The sequence below is a fragment of the Camellia sinensis genome, chromosome 13 (genome assembly GCF_055761805.1).
Source record: "Camellia sinensis isolate YWXY chromosome 13, ASM5576180v1, whole genome shotgun sequence".
Lineage (NCBI taxonomy): Eukaryota > Viridiplantae > Streptophyta > Magnoliopsida > Ericales > Theaceae > Camellia > Camellia sinensis.
The window spans coordinates 38,240,031-38,260,259 of NC_138973.1; the positions used below are offsets into that span (position 1 = coordinate 38,240,031).

At 45.1% G+C, this 20,229-nt stretch overlaps 2 protein-coding genes across 6 annotated transcripts in view; both read right to left on the bottom strand.

Annotated features, from left to right (window-relative positions):
* LOC114294243 (protein AE7) overlaps window positions 1–19,247 on the bottom strand; it is a 28,077-nt gene extending 8,830 nt beyond the window's left edge. For 2 of the 5 annotated variants that reach the window (XM_082901993.1, XM_082901992.1), the window contains exons 1-3: window positions 19,106–19,247; window positions 2,869–2,884; window positions 1,589–1,731 (exon numbers count right to left, since the gene is read on the bottom strand). In XM_082901993.1, the coding sequence (XP_082758119.1) occupies window positions 1,589–1,714 (126 nt within the window). In that variant the 5' untranslated portion in view covers window positions 1,715–1,731; window positions 2,869–2,884; window positions 19,106–19,247. Of the gene's footprint in view, window positions 1–1,588; window positions 1,732–2,680; window positions 2,885–19,105 lie in introns of those variants that run through there. The other 3 variants (XM_082901994.1, XM_082901995.1, XM_082901996.1) reach the window with 3 other exon arrangements.
* LOC145805319 (uncharacterized) lies at window positions 1,720–13,005 on the bottom strand. The gene is made up of 3 exons (XM_082900433.1): window positions 12,166–13,005; window positions 11,539–12,056; window positions 1,720–1,731 (listed from the first exon to the last, which is right to left on the bottom strand). The coding sequence occupies exons 1-3, from the start codon at window positions 12,635–12,637 to the stop codon at window positions 1,720–1,722; spliced, it is 1,002 nt and encodes a 333-aa protein (XP_082756559.1). The 5' UTR covers window positions 12,638–13,005.
* Window positions 19,248–20,229: the final 982 nt, after the last annotated feature.

Below are 20,229 nucleotides of genomic sequence, written 5' to 3' on the forward strand. Positions count from 1 at the left end.
TGTCTAGCTGATCTTGCTCGCCAAGAAGAAAGTTGCGGAGCGGACCTTGCTCACTTTCTTTGGAGTTCCTTGCTGAGCTGATCTTGCTCACCAAGAAGGAAGTCGCAAAGCGGACCTTGCTTGCCTTCTTTGGAGTTCCTTGCCGAGCTGATCTTGCCGCCAAAAAGCAAGTCGCAGAGCGGACCTTGCTCGCCTTGGAGTTCCTAAACCGAGCAAAGTGGATCATCGAGCAAAAAGCATAGCCCGACCTTGTAATGTAATCCCAGTCACGCTAGCGCAGACGGAATTAAGGGGCAATTGAGAGGGGGATTTTCGTAATCTCGGCTTGGGCTGCGGGTCTGGCCGGGCTGAATGTGCTCCAAGCGTATTTGGGCTGCGGTTCTGGCCGGGCTGAATGTGGCCCAGCCGAGGTGAAGCTTGCTCGGCCGAAGTCCAGACTAGAGTAGGCCGAGAAGATCCTCTGCCAGCTTGTCTTCTCTTGTTCGCTCTTTTTAGCTCGGTGATCGTGATCTGCCGCAGACCGGCCTAACTTGTCTGGAGCACAGTCGCACTGGAGTGCTGCTGAGCTCGGTTGTGATGGAGCTCGGTGAGTGGCACTGTTGAGCTCGATAAGTAGCTCGGTCGAAGGAGGCCGAGATGATCATCTGCCGATCCGGGTCTTATGGTCGTGCATGTAGCTCGGCGGAAAGATCTCCCTTGGACCGGCTAAACCTGTCTGGAGCTCAGCCGTACTGGGGTGCTACAGAGCTCGGTTGTGATGGAGCTCAACGAGTGGCATTGTTAGGCTCGATAAGTAGCTCGGTCGAAGGAGGCCGAGATAATTACGCCGGACTGCCCATTCCCGCCGATGTCAATTAGTGGTTTGATTAGGTGATGTTTGGCTGAATTTGTGCTGACAGATGGGAGAGCAGCTCCACGTGTCAATGAGCGAATGGATGCAGAGGTGAGCGCAGAAAAGTGTATAAGCATGACTGTGCCCCCCATGCTAGGCATGGAAGATCATTGGGTGAGAACAACCTAAACACTCAACTCTCTTTCTCTCTCTCTCTCTCTCTATCTCTGAGTGTGTGCTAACTTGACTGTCGGAGGGGTTTTCTGACCACACACCGCCGGGTAGCTCACCGCCGTTGTGTTCGCAGGTCGATCGGATAGACAAGGAGCTTGGTAGAAAGGAGTACGGGCTCTGCGGAATATTTGCTCCCCGTACAAGTACCTAAACCACTTCAATGCACGTGCTTGCAGTAGAGTAAACTTTTTGGTCTCCTAGTATTAGCATCACAACACTTTAGAGGCATTTTCCTCATTAATATTGTGAAACTGGAATGCCACTCCAAGGGGTTCAATTGAAACTGAATTCTAATAAAAGCTCCTTGAGAAATACAGGTCAAATAAAGACAAGAAAACTGAAGACGGATCACAAGAGTTTGATCAACACACCTAAACTACAGATTCCTTTCCAGAACATTTCTATACATGTGAATTCCAATCCCAACAAAGCTTAGCAAATAAAGCTATGAATTCCGAGATATAAAACCAGGAAGACACAGTGGACATTAGAGAGCATCAAATGTAATCAAACTGAAAGGATATCAAAAATTTCTAGTTGGTCAATGGCCTCCACAGCATACTCATCCACATCACCAGGTTCAGTTCTAGCTCGGCGTTCCTTCTTTTCATACACAATGGGATTGGCATTGATTAAACCAGAAACCATTTTCCTCAATCAGCCTGCTGAAAGTTCACAGAAGTATTACATTAGACATTATAAACTTCTGTTCACATCACACCCAAAAGGGGCAAGAAATCAACAAGTTCATGCCAGATTGAATCCAAATTGATATCAAATTATTGCATAAACATTGAACACCACTGACTCCTAGTTCATAGAATAATTTGTAAAAGAAAACGAAGTTTTTAATCAGAATATGACATTCACACACATTTAATTCCAATTCAAACTCTCCCCCATCATAAAACTGCCCCAACAAATCCTCTTTATACTTGAACTTCAAACACAATCTCTCTCAACCACACATAAATATCTCCAAATGAAAGTACCCCACAACAAAGAGAAGACATCCAACAACTTATATTTACTTGTGGGGAAAAAGAAAATAGCTAAAGAAAGAAACAGAGAGAGAGAAAAAAAAAAAAAAAAATCATTCAGGATACAAAATAGGAATATCATTCTTCACCACAAAATACAAATATTTCTTTTCATGTTATTCTCTCCTATTATATATGAGTATTTATTTATTTATTTTTGACTGGCCCTGTGGTGTCTGGATCAATGCCCGACTAATTCCCAAAGGTGCATAGCCCTCAACAAGGAATTTCCCACAAGTGCACCACGGTTAATTCAAGGATTTTCTCAAAATCTGATGGCTCCAAAAAATTGTTAGCATCTAAGAGGTTTTGATCTTGAACCTTGGAGGGGAGCACACCCCAAGACCCAATATGATTATTATTCTTATTTTTGTCTAAATTGACAATTCAACTGCTAAAATGTTTTAAAAACAATCACTAGGGCAAAAAATTATACTCCATAATACCCTAACTTAGACATAATAGATCAAAGTAAGCATTAAAGTAACTTCTAGCTTGAAGAACATGGATTCAAACCACAAACATCAACTGAATAGACGCCTGTAACATGAAAATATATGAGAATAACACGTACAAAAGTGTGTGAATTTTGGCTTTCCGAAGCTAATAGAGGAGGATATGTGACGATAATTTTCAACAAAATTCTGGGTGCTTTTAAATTCACGAGCTTTTTCCTTGGAAACAAACAGATGGGAAGTTCAGGTTAAGAGCTCTAATATATATATATATATAGACAAAATTGTATATAGATACATATTTTACCTTGAATCGTAAGCAAACAGGATGTAAGAGGGGCTAATTTGAGCCCACTAAATTATTTAGGCCCAATAGCCCAAGATTAGTGGGCCCGAATTTATCGCGCAAGTCCAAGAATCGGTGGGCCCAGATTTATCGCCATCAAACGGATTGAATCGCTCTAAGCCTCGAAAGGGTTCGGATCCACGAACCTAGAGACTTACTCAGGCCCGGACTCGAAAGGGTATTAGGCAAGCCTAGAGATCCGAGGCACTCGGACTCGAAAGGGTTCGGATCCACGAACCTAGAGGTCCGAAATACTTGGCTTCGAACGGATTCAGACGCAATCTAGAAGTCGCTCCGTTAATGAGTCCCAGAACACTTGCAGGCTCGGAGCTTTCCGGGATCTACGCACCAGAACCATGGGCGTAATGGAGTTCGAACAAAGGACCCGATCCCGAGGACGGTGAGTGGAGACAAATTCACTCTTCGGTTAAACTAGCCTATACCCGGGTCGAGGTGGCACGACCCCGGGGGGTCCATGAGACTCGGCAATATTTTGCGGCAGGACGTCCTCTGGGACTACCCCTGACCCTTTGGGATGATTGGGGATCATTGGTTAGGTGTGGCTAAGAAGAAGGATTCGCCGAGGGAGTGATCTCCTCTTCGGGGTTTTCTCATCCTCGGAGAAGTCACCTCCTCGGAGAAGTCACCTCCTCGGAGAAGTCACCTCCTCGGACAAGGTGGTTAGAGAGAATATCCCCCCATGTGCCTTGCACATGGGCTCCATCCTACATCATGAGGTGCCTATAAATAGCGCCCACCCATAGCTTTACAAGGGATGGATTTTTGAGATTTTTGAACTCTTGGGAAAGAACTAATTTCCCCTCTCCATTATCAACCTTGAGAGTGAAAGTGGGAGATCCCTGGGAGAGCCTTGCCATTATTCTATTCTCTAGCTATTTTGCCTTCTTCTTCACCCAATCTCTTATCTCCATCATCTCCTTTGTTGTTGTGTTCCTAAGTTGAGATTATTGAAGAATCTAAGCCTCTCATCATATTCTAGAGAATTCGAAGTTGTTCTTCAAGGATCTTTGAAGATCTTCGAATTTTCCAACTCCTTTCTTGAACCCTCTCCTACATTTTTGGCGACTCTGCTGGGGAGGCGGATTGGTTAATGGTCTCAACAAGATCTGGAATCCACACAACTCCAACAAGAATGGCGGGAGAAGATGAAGTTCACCAACAAGGATCCTCTAATGGTGGTGATGACAGAACCATGACTCCAGATCAACCACTTTTGCTTGAAGCCATTCAAGGACTTCAGAATACTCAGCAAGAGATTCTTACCACTCTTCAGAATCTCACTCACACCATGTTGGTGATGAGTTCTAACTTTGCACCGGCGCCAAACGGGAATCAAACTGGTGGTGGAGTTATTCTCGCCGGAGCGCAAAATCAAATCCAAGGAGAAGTAGGCCCCAATCAGCCTATAGCTCATGGCAACACGGCCACAGTAACACATGCTCAAACCACAGTAGGCGGCGGCAGTTTGCCCATGCCTGGGCTCCATGGCGTGCCAAGCCAAGATCCAATGGTGACTAGGGGAGTTTCTAGTGTAATGAATGGTGCTCCGGCGACTGTTGGTGTCCAGGAAAACATAAGGAGCGTGATGGCGCAAAAGGGAGCTTTGCCCGTACCTAATCTTGTCACGCCACCAGTAAATGTTACCCAAGCACCAAGCGGGCCTCCTTTGGTGCCGACAACAAATCTGCAAGCACAACCCGGTATAGCGGCGCCGTACGGTGGACTTTACGGGCCTCAATTCAATATCCCATCACCAACTGGCTTGTCTATAGGCGCTGATGGCCAGTATCGTCAAATGTCCTCACCAATGATGAATTCGCAGCACCAGAATGGCCAAGACGCCCCTAGCTCAGTCTTTGGGTACATAAGCCAAGTCCCGGGAATACCACCATCAAACTCTCTCCCTCAACAGTTTCTCACTCTCGCCGATGTGCAGGCCATGTTCGATCTCGAACGGGGCAAGAGGACCTTACCCTCTTTGCCTGATCCAGACGTCAAGCCGCCTTACCCCATTGAGATGCTGAGCTATCCATACCCTGAGGGGTATACAGTGCCGAAGTTCATCAAGTTCGACGGCAAACAAGGAAATGCCCGAGAACATGTTGTGCGATTCATCGAGACTCTAGGTATTCATGGTTCAAACCACGTCCTCCGACTGAGAGAATTCTCTAAGTCCCTCACCGACCGAGCATATAGTTGGTATGTTAATTTGGCCCCAAACTCTGTCCGAAGTTGGGAGGAAATGGTTAACAAATTCCACTCCAAGTTCTTTCAAGTGGCGGAGAAGGTGACCACACTTACATTGTGTAAAGAGAAGCAACAAGAAAGTGAAGACATCCTTGACTACGTCAAAAGGTTTCAGGACAAGGCCGTGGATTGTCATGAAGCAGTTGAGGAAAGTTATCTGGTCCAAATTTGTCTAGAAGGGGCATTGAGCAGGTACAAAATGTTTCTAGTTAACCACAAACTACCCACCTTCTCGGCATTAATAGAAGCAGCTCGGAACATTAGCATTCCTCAGGCTCAGGAGTCCGGATTTAAAGCCAGTTACAAGACTAGTTTCAAGTCATCTCGTGGACCTATCGTTGCTGCTGCCTCTGCCCCGGATACCCGAAATTCACAAGGGGGAGGTCATAGGGGCCAGAAAAGAAAGCAATATAATGGTGAAAAGGGGAATGTTTCTTATCCATGTGGAATCGAGGAAGTGAAAGCTCTAGTTAAGGAATGGGTGGCTGACGGAGAGCTAAAATTGCCTTATGTTGAAGAAATGCCATCAAAAAAGGACCGTGAGAGCCCTGAATTTTGTGTCTACCATCGTACATTGAAACATCCGACAGAGAAGTGTTGGACTCTCAGGAAAATCTTCAGAGATAAAGTCGAGGCAGACGAATTGAGGTTCAAAAAGCGAGGGACTCAAGACATCCGAGAACAACCGTATCCTCAACACCGAGACAAGGGCAAGAATGTTGCTATGATAGCTTATGAAGGCCCAATGATCGAGGCTATCGCTAATCTCGATGACGATGACTGTTATCTGGACGACATCCTCGAGCCAGAGGGTGAGCAAGTTTACTATGGAAGTGCTCTCGATCCAGAGGGCAGAACATTTATGACTCATGGCGAAGATCCCTTTGATCCAAAAGGAGGAGAAGAATACTATGGAAGAGGAGGACACCATGTTTATGTGGCATCTTATTTTGAGGAGACCGAGGAGATGGTTAACTACGAGCCTCCAAGAGTGGAAAAAGATCCGGATCACTATGCCAAAACCCTGCAAGACTGTGTAAAGTTCAAGCAGTTCTTTGACCAGCTTGGACTTTCCAGGGAGGCAAGAACGGAAATCACCAAGTCTATCATTAATATAGCCGAGGCACACCATGAGGAATGCATGTCGACTGAGGGGTCTATCCCGAGCAAGGCAAAAGAGCAATCTAGTGCCATTACTTTCTCCGAGGCTGATCGAAAGTATCCTTTTTCTCACAATCGCCCGCTTTATGTGACTGTTTTTATTAACGGGGTTGAGTTCAAAAGGGCCTTTCTAGATAGTGGAGCCTCTATCAACATTATGACTCGCGCTACTCTAGAAAAAGCCGGAATCTCTGAAGAACGCATTGTGAAGCAGCCGATAGTCATCACTGGCTTCGGTGGAGAAAGGAGAGTTACTATCGGATGCGTAACAGTTGATTTAGCCGTTGGAGAGATTCGCTCGGCCACCAAGTTCCATATTATCGATTCTGAGGCAAATTATCACATCATTCTAGGGAGGACCTGGATGCATAGATATGGGGCTGTACCATCAAGTTATCATCAGTGTGTTAAGGCTAAATGGGGAAAGAAGACGGTGACAATTCAGGCTACAGAAAGGCCGTTCGAGATCCATGAAGCTCATTATTCTGATGCCATCTACTTCACCGAACTGGCTGTCGAAGAAGTTCCCACCACCTCTATGCCTCGAGGGGTCAAAATTCCTCGTTGGGAGGATATCAAAGATGACAAGGAGCCAATGACAGAATCAAGTAAGCGGGCGATGTCTAGACCAGAAAGTCCGCCTATTCCTCGGAAGGTGATGAAAGTTCGAGAAGGAGGTAAGATGGTGTATTATTTATGAAGGTGCGGGGAGTCGGTTTCTTCAGTCACCGACTCCGAGTCAAAAGAAGAGCCTCCTGACAATGATATAGTAATAAAGCCTGAAGTGGCTCCAGAATGTATGCAAGATGGGCCGAAGCCTCAGCCTGAACAACTTATCGAAATAGATCTGAGTGATGGACAAGATGCACCGAGGCCGGTATTCGTAAGTTCGAGCCTTAGCCCAGAGAAGCGGGAACAGTTGTTAAAGTTGATAAGCCGATACTCAGATGTGTTTGCTTGGTCATATAAGGAAATACCCGGACTAGATCCTGACCTAGTCTCCCACTATCTTGATGTGTTCCCAAACTCCAAGCCAATTAAGCAAGCTGCTCGAAAATATCATCCAGATCTCGAAGAGAAGATTAAGGAGGAGATTGAAAAACTTCAACAGGCTGGTTTCATCCGGCCAATACAGTACCCCACGTGGTTAGCAAACATCGTGCCAGTAAAGAAGAAGAATGGCCAAATCAGAGTATGTGTAGACTTTCGAGATTTGAACAAATCTTGCCCGAAGGATGAATTCCCTCTTCCTCACATCGACACCCTCGTGGATACTACCTCGGGACACCAGATGTTCTCATTCATGGATGGATTCAGTGGATACAATCAGATTAAGATGGCTGAAGAGGACGCAGAAAAGACTGCTTTTAGAACACCTCTCGGAAACTTCTTCTATACAGTCATGCCTTTCGGACTCAAGAATGCCGGTGCAACTTACCAAAGGGCTATGACTGCAATCTTTCATGACATGATCCATCATGAGGTGGAAGATTATGTTGATGATCTAGTGGTGAAATCCAAGAAAGAAGAAGACCATCTCCGAGACCTTGAGAAGGTATTCAAGAGGTGCCAGAAATTCAAAATGAGGATGAATCCTCTCAAATGTGCTTTTGGGGTGACGGCCGGGAAGTTCCTCGGGTTTCTTGTACATAGGCATGGTATCGAGGCAGATGAAGACAAGGTCAAATCTATCAGAGCAATGCCTCCCCCGCATTCTCAGAAGGAGTTAAAGAAGTTCCTCGGGAAAGTGTCTTATATTCGGAGGTTTATCCCAGCACTTGCAGAGATCTCGGCCCCTTTCGGTTCATTGTTAAAAGGAGATGCCAAGTTCGAGTGGAACCAGGAGCACCAAAAGGCCTTCGAGAGAATCAAGGCAGCCTTGACCTCGCCTCAGACCATGATAGCCCCGCAGCCCGGGGTGCCGCTAATGTTGTACTTAACTTTAACCCCCAAGTCCATAGGGGCATTATTGGTCCAAGATGTAGATGGAGCAGAACGCCCGGTGTATTACATCAGCCGGAAGATTCGAGGAGCAGAAGTCCGATATACCCCGGTAGAGAGACATTGTTTAGCTTTGGTATTCACTGTCCAAAAGCTCAGACATTACTTCTTAGCACACCAGATTCGGATTGTCACTAAAAGTGATCCAATCCGATACCTCCTCAGCAAGCCTGCTCTAACCGGGAAGGTGGCAAGATGGTTGTTAGCACTAGGTGAATTCGAGATCACATGTGTAGCCCCCAAGGCGATCAAAAGCCAAGCCTTAGCTGATCTCCTTGCCCAATTTCCAAGTGGTGACTATGAACCAGTGAATGAAGAATTAAGAGGAGAGGTGCATGCAGCTATGGCTTCCGAGGAAAACTTCTGGACATTGAGCTTTGACGGAGCAGCAGCCGGAGGGAAGGGAGGAACCGGGATAGTCCTTACAAGCAAAAGTGGGGAAAAGTTATATTTGTCTTATAAACTGGATTTCCATTGTTCGAATAACGAAGCCGAGTATGAGGCTCTTATTTTAGGCTTGATAGCAGCTGAGAAGCACAGTATCAAGAAGATTCGGATCCGGGGGGACTCAAAGCTGATAGTGAAGCAAGTTTCAGGACAGTTCGTCTTAAAGGAGCCTGCCTTAGCCACATATCGAACAACAGTCCAAAGGCTTATTGACAAATTTCAGAAGGTCGAAATAGAGCATGTGCCTCGCTCCGACAACAAGTTTTCAGATGCCCTCGCAACATTAGGGGCAAGAGTTGACATTCCAGAGGAAGAGGCAACAATTGTTATCAAGAAGAGAACAGAACCTTCAATAATACCCGAAGACAAAGGCCTTCCGGAGGACTGGAGAGGAGAAGTCCTCGAGCAACTCAGAAGCAAAGTTGGAAAACTGACTATGGCCAAGCTTGCCCAATTCACAATTATTCAAGGTGAACTTTACTTCCGAGGAGGTACCGGATTCCTAGCCCGGTGTATTGGCCAACAAGAAGCAAGCTTCCGACTACAACAGATCCATGAAAAGTCTTGCGGGGATGGGGATATCAGTCTGTATAGAAGAATCCAAAGACAAGGTTATTATTGGCCCGAGATGGAGAAGGACTCAAATCAATTACAGAGGGAATGCCCCAAGTGTCAGTCATACATCCGGGAGGATGAGAGTTGCTTTGAAATTGATACCCCTGACTGGAGGCAAGTCTACATTGACTATCTCAAAGAGGGAACACTACCTGAGAGCCCGAGGGACATTGCACACCTCAAGAGGAGAGCGAGGCGGTACTTTCTTGATCAGGACAAGCTGTATAGAAGAAGTATTGAGGGCACTCCCCTGAGATGTCTCTCTAAGGAGGAGTCAGATCTAGTCCTCGGAAGAGCCCACGAGATTGAACATCAAGGAGGGGCTCGGCTGTTCGAGCAACTTATACACCTTGGGTATTACTGGCCGACCATGGAGTCAGATGCATCCCATCACGTGAAGAGGTGCCAGACTTGTCAGAAACACGGAAATTTGATCCATGCTCCAGCTGTAGACCTGCATAGTATCCGAACGCCATGGCCGTTCCATACCTGGGCTTTTGATCTGATAGGGCCCATCTCCACATCTTCTAAGGGGTACAAGTGGATTCTCGCAGCCACAGAATTGAGTACAAAGTGGGTCGAAGCAATTCCTCTGAAGAACGCTACGGGGCCTGCAGTTGCGAACTTCATCAAGGAGAATATCATTTGCCGATTTGGAGTACCAAACACCATCCTCTCGGATAACGGCACTCCCTTCATAAACAAAGATGTGAAGAGCCTCCTAGAGACTTACCAAGTGAAGCATCACAAATCCACACCCTACTATCCAAAAGGGAACGGGCAGGCGGAAGCCACAAACAAGACACTGATAAGGATTCTGAGCAAGATGATGGATGAGTTTGGGGGGACTTGGTCCGAACAGTTGATAGTAGCCCTATGGGCGTATCGCACTTCGAAGAGAAAGCCAACTCAAGCAACTCCTTACTCCCTTGTGTATGGGTCCGAGGCAGTGTTACCTATAGAGTTGGAAACGCCATCTGCTCGAATGGCTCTCGCCTCGGGAATGGTATTGGAGCCTCGAACCACCAGATTGGAAGCATTAGAGGAAAAGCATGACAGAGCTGCAAAAGTCATGGAAAGGTATCATGAGTCCATCGCCCGAGCCTATAACCAGACTGTGGTACCAAGGAAGTTTGAAGAAGGTGATCTAGTATGGAAGATTGTAGACCCAATCATGCGAGGACAGCCTTTACCCAAGTTTTCTCCAAAATGGGAAGGGCCCTACAAGGTGGTTCAGGCAAGCTCAAGCGGGTACTACAAACTTGTAAGGGTTGAAGACGGCTTCCGAACTGGCCCGCTCAATGCAAAGTTTATCAAGCATTACTACCCATAGTTGGACTCATCTATGTTGAAATTCATTTTCACTTTCTTACTTTGTCTAAAGGTTGTATTTCCCTTGCGTTATGAAGAAGCTGGTTTTCTCTATGGTGTATGTTTTATCCCATCACTTACAGTGAATCTATTATGTTTTTGTCAAGAAAGTTGAAGAACTAATGAGAATATTTCAGCTTTTATAAACATGTGCATATGATTGTTCTATCATTCGAAATAAATATTTTATCAAGTAGAATGAGAAAACAATGCGAAAATATCCAAACAACAAAAATTTTGTCATTTCATTGCATTGTCCTAGATAAAACATTTTTATCGAAAGGGGCAAGAAAGTAATGATAAAAAAAAAACTCAATCTTTCCTAAAGACACCTTCGAAGAAGCTGCCCGTCACATCTACATCTGGAGGACAAACAGTAGAGTGTGCCTCTAAAGTCTCCAAGGCCCGAGCATAACCCGACTCAAGTTCACGAAGAGTTGCCTTTGTCTCATCTATAGAGGTGCGATAAGAGGCAAGCACAGACATAAGTTCCAGCCGATGACTGGCGTTCGAAGCTATATCCAGGCGCTTCCGAAGCCATGATAAGTCCACTTGGTGACGCTCCATGTCAGAGATCCCCTGATACGCCGTCTCGACTACTTTTCCATTAAGGTCACACAACCGTTGCGTGTCCAAGCTATATAAGATAGTGGCAAAAGACTCGAGAAGAGCAGTCTGAATGAGTGGACACTGGCAAGCAAATGAAGCAAAGGTCTCCGGGTAACTTGAATGCACAAGCTGTAGAACTGAAGCAAACTCAGGAGCTACCCAATAATAGAGAAATGATACTTTGCCAGAAGTCGAAGGAGGAATTGGGGCCGGAAAGTTGCTAGTCTCAGGAATCTCCCCAATGTCTATCGGGTTAGATGAACCACCCGGAGGGGTAACTCCCGGCAGAGGTCCCGAGCCTGAGAATGCCGAACGATAAGGGGACAGACCAAAAGCATCACTATCAATGTGGAAATCACTGAGATTCAAATCCAAAATATTCGAAGGCACTGGCGATGAAGAACCTCTGGCAGTCGTCTCAAAGGCAGGTGTTCCCCCTTGAGAAGGAGAACCGTGAGGAGTTACAAAGAGAGTCGGAGTAGAGTCCGGGGCAGGTGAAGACGGGACCCCGGTAGCAGCTAACACTGGAGCAGAGTCCGAGGCAGGTGAAGGCAGGACCCCGGTAGCAGCTAACACTGGAGCAGAGTCCGAGGCAGGTGAAGGCAGGACCCCGGTAGCAGCTAACACTGGAGCAGAGTCTGAGGTAGGTGAAGGCAAGACCCCGTTAGCAGCTAACACTGAAGAAAAGATAAGAAGGCCTTATTAGAGGTAGGGAACAGGAAAGTCATTTAAGTAAAGATTTCTCACAGATATAAGTAAATGACAAACTTCAGAAAGAAAGATTACCAGAGGGAGAATCAATATGCAAAGCAGGGGCAACTGAAGGACTCCTAGCATCAACAAAGTCACTTGGTCGTGTAGAGACCACCTGATCGATCTCAATGTCTGATGAAGCCTGAACAGTAGCAGTCATCCCTGAAGAAGGAAGGAGGGCCGGAGGATGAGAATCACCATAAGTGCCAGAGCGAGTCTCAGAGATCTCTAGCACATCCACCTCCACACCATTCCCAGAGGCGCACCTCATCTCTACATCGCCTCTAGAAGCATGGCCCGCGACATCAATTTCTGTGGCATCAGTCCCTCCAGCAATCTCAACATCAGAACGGTGAGCCCCAACAAACTCGTCACCAAGGTAGTGCTCCTCCTCAGCTACGGTAGGGCGATGACGACGCGTGCGTGGAATAAGGTCACAAAAATGATCGGAGGACTCAGCCTCATCATCATCGTCATCTATAACTGCTATACGAGGGGTGCACATCTTCACAAGTCTTGCAGACAAAGGGAGGGTGTCGTCCAAGTCTGAGTCCGGCCTGGGGGAGGCAGCATGGCCAGGAGCCACGATACCGAGAACGTCAACAACCGCAGGATCCTACACAACATGGGCAAATAAAAGTTTTCATTTTAGAAGGTATAGTCGCAAGAAGGAAAGTAGCTTCAAATCAAGAATTTCGGGTACCTCATGAAGCCTTTTGGAAAGGCGAGGAGCGGAAGGACTGGCATCAGAAGTCCTCTTGTGAGCCATCTTCTTAAGGCGGGTCGTCCGAGGACCAGAGGCCTTATTCAAAGGGACTGGCTCTGGAGAAGTAATTGCCAAGCTAGAAGCAGATGCCCGAGCAGAAGGGTCAGTTGGAGTAGATGAAGTGAAGAAACCCTCGTACATGTGGTCAGATTTTCGGCTCTCGGGTAGCCGAAGAGAAGAATCCTTCTTATAAATCGGCGGAGGCAAACATACGGTCGGTCCGCTCTGGACAAATGCAATAAACGCATCGATATTCTTCTGCCAATACCGCCTGAAAGAAGGGGTGAAACCCCCTACTCGGCTCAAGCCTGGCATCGTCAAAGAGCCAGATATGGGAAGCACGGTGTGTACAAGCCCACGACTGAAGCGCCCGTAGCTCTCTGAAAATGATAATAAATGAGGTGCTGGCCTCGGAACACATTGATCAAACCCGAATTGACACGCTACACGGTCAGGCCTATAAACGGCACTATCAACGCCTTCCTCATGCCATACCGGTAATGAACTTGGACGGATCATAATCAGCATATCAACAAAGGGTGCAGGGATGTTCTTCGGCAAAGGAAAGGACGCCGAGCGGGAGGAACCATGATAGATAAGCGGTGTGGCCACACCCACAGGTGGGCATACATACGGCCGTGCCACAAAGCGTCGGGGATCATCCACCAGAGTATTCAAGGATAAGGTGGAAATGGTACGTGACCACCGTGTAATCAACGGCTGGCAAGACTTCGCTTTCTCAAATGTCCGAGACCCATCAGTATCGAGCACGGGGATGCCATCTTTATCCACTATCTCCCGAAGAACTTCCGCCTCAAATACAGTCGGAGCAGGGGCAAATTTTGGGAACCTCTCGAAGAAGAAACATAGCAGGAACTGGCTGTGAATAAAGGAGACAGGCTCATATCGACCCACGGAGCGAACCATATCTCGATGTAGTAGATCCAGCCGATAGTAGAGATTCCCAAGAAATAGTGGAGCCAAAGGGATCCGATCTCCTCTGAAGAGCCTGACTGCCAAGGGGAAGACGAAAGGATTGAGGGAATCCGGAGGTGTGCTCGGAAGAATGAAGAATGAAAGGAAGCAAGCCAGAAATCCCAAGAAATAGAGCCTGGAGCCATACATCGGACCGGCCTCATACTCCCGAGAGTCAGGGTCAGCATCTCTGGCCAAGGGCTGAAGATCTTTGAAGAAGTGGCGGATCCATGCAGTATAGGAGGCACGGTCCGTCCTTACTCGGCTAGTCCTCCTCGCTGAACCATCAAAAACGGAACTCCACCGACCACAAGTTTGAAGATTTAGCTTCAGAGATTGGATCAAAGAATCATCTTCGGGGGGTGTCTGCTCAGGGTCGAAGGCATCAGGGCCGGTCACTTCCAGACGCAGCAACATGAACACATCCTCAAGGGTGGGCCCCATCTCGTGCTGGCCAAGTATAAAGGTGTGTGTCTCGGTGCTCCACCGAAGAGCCATGGCTTCCAGGCTAGCATTGTTGCGACGGATGGATAGGGATCGAGATATTTTCACTGGGATCAATAGTCGGGCCTCTTGAAGCCGCTGACAGAAGCTCTTGTCCGAGAGGACATCATCGACCCACTCCCGCCAACCAAAAGGAGGGTTTGAGAAGGCCTTGAACTGAGGATAACAGTATGGAAAGTCCCCCCGCTCAATCCGAAAGCGTAGCACCGAGGAAGGAGAAATGAGGGCCTCATGTCCAGAGTCAGTGTCCTCAGTGAGACATAATGGAGCCGCCCTCGGAGATAGAAGAAAAGTGGTGGAGGTAGCCGCCCGCCAGAAGGGATCCTTCCGACCAAAATAAGGAGATTTCCTCCACTCAGATGCCGGAGGTACATCCCTTTCTTTCATGAGAGCCGGTTCCGATGACCCCGAGACAACGGGTTTCTTTTGAGAAGACATATGGCTGAAATAACCAGTATAAATATTAAAGAGTTGACCGTATTAAAAATTCAGAATATTGTTACATGCAACATGATGGGTTTATCAACAAATTCAACTTCGGACGTCATCAACAATTCATTTTCTCGGATATTCTTCAAGCTCAACAAATTTTAATACCAATGGGTGCATCATCAACATATAGATTTTCGTCTTCTATCATCAATAAGAGGTGCAATGTCATAGGTCGCTTCATGATAAAGTTCAATCGGGTCAATTTCTTAAAGTCACTATGTTCCATATTAAAGGTTCAATTTATACGGGGCTCAAAATTTGGACAGAGTGAAGTTCAATAGCAAATTTCAGGTCCGAGATCCGAAGTATATTACATTGCTTATCAGTAGCAAGATTTGATGGATTGACGTGCAAGCTACAAGAATATTCCTCCCAAGTCAATATTATTTTTTGCTCAATTCAAGTGGCAAATATTCTATTACGACGGCAAAAAAAAAAAAAAAAATTCAACAACAATAGTTCAAGTTATACAATAGCCCATAATTTCTTTGGCAAATTTCAAGTCAGAAAATCCAGTTAAATAAATCCCACATGAAAGTTCTTGCATGGATTCATTCATTTGTTTGTTTATTTTATTTATATATATATATATAAATATGTATATATATATATATAAGTAGTGCTGCCACCACACAAAGAATATACATGTATAAGAATAAAATAAATAAATAAACAAAACATTTAAAGAGCTTACTCACAGGTTTGGGCCAACGGAGGAAGTGCACGGCTGTGTTAGAGTCAATGTGGGAAGCAGAAAATAGGCCACGAATGGGTGGAACCAGTACCGAAGATAGCCGGAGTAAATCAATAATAGCACCGGCAGTGGACAGGACCACACACGTTGCATTGAGTGGGCGAACGTGCGTGGTCGGCGTCGGACAAATTGAAGCCGGAAGCAACGCTGGTACCACAGAAGAGTCAGCAACCACACACGTTGCGTTGAGAGGGCGAACGTGTGTGGTGTGCGTTGGAACCGTTGAAGTCAACAGTGATCAGAGCTGGAACAGGACTTCTGAGGGAGAGCCTTCCGAGGGACAACTCCGAGGATCTTTCTTTTCAAAGTAGAGTGGACTCTTACTCGAACTCCCGAGGGATAGCCTTTGCTTCCATTAGCGGCCGAAGTAGAAGTGCACATCCACTCGGACTTCCGAGGGACAGCCTCATTTCTGCTCGGACTTTTAAAGGACAGCCTTACTTCTGCTCGGACTTCTGAGAGACAGTCTTTACTTCTGTTGGTGTAAGCTTGGTAGACTCGGTTATCTTCCAGAGGAATCTTTCTTGCCAAAGTAGGGTGTGTGCTACTTTCGGACTCCCGAGGGACAGTCTTGCTTCTGTTCGGACTTCCGAGGAACAGCCCTTGCTCTCATTAGTGCGGGTTCTAAGGGCCCCGAGGTCGTGGATTTCAATCAAGAATTCATTTGCCTGAAATAGCAAAGCCAACAAATGAGATGAGCAATATCAATTTCATATCCTGATTCAGGCATTATCGGAAAGAGGCAACATCAACAAATAATAATGATCTATTTAAGGTACAACAATTTTATTCCTCTGAGCAAGTTCTTGAAAATACAACAATCAAGGTTTTGTCTCTCCGAGCTGGTTCCTCTTAAGCCGAAGTAAAGCAACAATATTCGAACAAAATTTCAACATCAACTAATTATTTCCTCGGGTTTCATCAACAACAACAACATTTATTTTATTCATCCTATTCAAGCGAAGTTAGCAACAACACTCACTTGGATTACATATTCTCTCTCAACATGTATTCTATTAATATCATAATAGTCAACACAAGTGCAAAAAAAAATTGATGCTCAATACTCAACATAGTCCCATCGTGCCTTCTCTCAAATGATAAAAGCCAACAAGCCATATTCAAGTCAATTCATCAATGGAATTTCAAAGCTCAGACATGGGTTTGAAATTTGTTTTCTTCAAGAAGAAGTTATGTAAATCAGGACAGGGTCAACAGAGTACTACCTATCTCAAGCTAAAAATTGCAAATTCTTAGAGTGACAGAAATTACAAATTCTCAGAGTATTAAATCAAGTTGTACAAGGGCCAAAACTTATCCAAAATTTTGAAACCCCAAATCAAGAGAAAAAAGGTTTTGAAAAGGAATGAAAATAGTTGAGAGGAAGACCAAGGCCCACCAAAAATGGGTTTCATAGTAGATCGATGACGGCGCGAGCAGCGTGCGTGAACAGTGGGCTAAAAGGATGTTGGGCAGGCCAACACCGCGTTGAGTGGGCGGCGTGGCCAGCTCTGGTCGGTCGCGGCTGGTAGCGACAGTGAGGTCGCAGATGTCAGACACAAGGCACGTAGGTCGTACGAGTTGGTGGTTGCACGCGTAGGGCAGCTGCGAACTGAGCCGCAAGCAAGCAAGCAACAATCGTGATACCACGGCGGAGTTGGTGTCGGATCTGGCCAACCGTAGCAGCAGCAGTGGCGTCGCAGACGAGTCGGTGTCGGCGCTGGTCGGCGAAATCGAGCTTCGGTGTGCAAGCTGCGTCGATGAACCGAAGTAGAACACCAACGGTGAGCAGCAGCTTAGGTCGCGACGATGGCTAGGCCGCGACGTCTGCGGCAGTCGGAGCGGGGCTAGGTCGGCGGTGTTGCTTGAAGCTATGATGAAAATTAGTGTACAAATTACAGCAGCCCCTGGTTTAATGAAAAAGGAGGCAGTCGGCAATGAGCAAATGGCGAAGCAGAGTTTCTTGAAGAAGATGAAGTCTGAATATGAATCTGCCTCTGTTAGAGAGAGGCGGCTGAGTATAGGGTTTGATAAAAGAGACTAGGTCAAAAAATTTATGGTCGGTGTGCTTTATGTATATATATAAAAATAAATAATGGGCCTTATCCTTCTAAAATAAAAAATGATGGTCGGTGTGCTTTATTTTTTTGCTTGGAATGAAAAATATATATATATATATATTGAGATGTTTAAAAAAAAAAAAAAAAAAAATTAAATTTTTGCTTGTCAATTTTTTTTGTAAATTGAAGTGCGTCATCAACTTTATCCGTAGGCTCTGTCGTGACAAAATGTTTTTTTTTTTTTTTGGGGAACGTGATGCGAAACAGGGTCGAAGAAATGACCGTATGCATGTCTGAGAAATTTAAAATTTCTCATACACGCAAGGGGCAAATGTAAGAGGGGCTAATTTGAGCCCACTAAATTATTTAGGCCCAATAGCCCAAGATTAGTGGGCCCGAATTTATCGCAAGTCCAAGAATCGGTGGGCCCAGATTTATCGCCATCAAACGGATTGAATCGCTCTAAGCCTCGAAAGGGTTCGGATCCACGAACCTAGAGACTTACTCAGGCCCGGACTCGAAAGGGTATTAGGCAAGCCTAGAGATCCGAGGCACTCGGACTCGAAAGGGTTCGGATCCACGAACCTAGAGGTCCGAAATACTTGGCTTCGAACGAATTCAGACGCAATCTAGAAGTCGCTCCGTTAATGAGTCCCAGAACACTTGCAGGCTCGGAGCTTTCCGGGATCTACGCACCAGAACCATGGGCGTAATGGAGTTCGAACAAAGGACCCGATCCCGAGGACGGTGAGTGGAGACAAATTCACTCTTCGGTTAAACTAGCCTATACCCGGGTCGAGGTGGCACGACCCCGGGGGGTCCATGAGACTCGGCAATATTTTGCGGCAGGACGTCCTCTGGGACTACCCCTGACCCTTTGGGATGATTGGGGATCATTGGTTAGGTGTGGCTAAGAAGAAGGATTCGCCGAGGGAGTGATCTCCTCTTCGGGGTTTTCTCATCCTCGGAGAAGTCACCTCCTCGGAGAAGTCACCTCCTCGGAGAGGTCACTTCCTCGGACAAGGTGGTTAGAGAGAATATCCCCCCATGTGCCTTGCACATGGGCTCCATCCTACATCATGAGGTGCCTATAAATAGCGCCCACCCATAGCTTTACAAGGGATGGATTTTGGAGATTTTTGAACTCTTGGGAAAGAACTAATTTCCCCTCTCCATTATCAACCTTGAGAGTGAAAGTGGGAGATCCCTGGGAGAGCCTTGCCATTATTCTATTCTCTAGCTATTTTGCCTTCTTCTTCACCCAATCTCTTATCTCCATCATCTCCTTTGTTGTTGTATTCCTAAGTTGAGATTATTGAAGAATCTAAGCCTCTCATCATATTCTAGAGAATTCGAAGTTGTTCTTCAAGGATCTTTGAAGATCTTCGAATTTTCCAACTCCTTTCTTGAACCCTCTCCTACACAGGAAAAACAGAATCTCTTGAATTTGGCGCCGTAAGGAGAGCGCGAACCGCCTAATTGAGGAAGAGACAGTGCTGAGATGCACAGGAAAATCAAGTAATAGGGCTCGTGTCATGCCCCTTCAAAATTCCAACAAATTTGTCTTAATTTTGCCCCCCTTTTTTTAATAAAAATATTTTGATGAAAAATTATTACTACAAAAATATGTAACTATAAAATTAAAAAATATATATATATATATAATAAATCACAAATTATAATAATTATGTCATATGTTTTTAAAAAAATACATAATAACGTGTATATTGCACATACCACTTTTAAAGAATAAATTTGATAAAGTTCGATGATTTGAATTATTTATTTTATAAGAATCTCTATGTATGTCATCAAAAAAAAATTGTGTTGAAAATGATAACGTTTTTATTTTATTGTGTTTATCTTAAAAAAATAGATGATCACTTTTTAAAAACATACTTGCCGTTTATTTTTTTGAAAACCAACATGATAAAAGAAAAAAATTTACGATTATCAAATGAACTTAATTTTTAAAAATATTACATGTCAGTGTATTCCTACAAAAATGATTATAAATGAGTGAAAAACTTTATCTAACATTAGTAAGTAAAGTTATAAGTTTTTTTAATGATTCTATAATTATTTTTTTGGCACTACATTAGATTGTAATTTTTTCTATGAATGACCACTATTAGTACTATACAAATGGGAATTTCAAATTTCAAAATTTTATTTTAAGCACTAAACGTATGTTTATTTCATTAGAATAAGATGAAATGAAATAAAATAAAATGAAATGACGCTTTTTTATGAAATCAATATTTTGATGAATTTCAAACACTAACCAAAGAGAATGATTGTTGAGTTGAGAGAGAGAGAGAGAGAGAGAGAGACTGAGAGCAGATTTGGAAGAGCACCTTGAAATGGGGGCATTTTCCTAAATAAGCCAAAACATTAAATCAATTTCCAAACTAAGTTTAGTTTTGAAAGAATTTTCAAAATAAGCTAAATCGCGGTTGTAAACCACGATTTCAGCATATATGCGCATGTCTCGCGTAGATAGGAAATCTTAAAATCGTGATTACAAAACACGCTTTTGATTAAGA

Coding starts and splice junctions, on each gene's coding strand:
- LOC145805319 (XM_082900433.1), bottom strand. CDS start 12,637: ATGTGCACCCCTCGTATAGCAGTTATAGATGACGATGATGATGAGGCT. Junction 12,057..12,165: donor GCATATTGATTCTCCCTCTG/GTAATCTTTCTT, acceptor TCTTTTCTTCAG/TGTTAGCTGCTAACGGGGTC.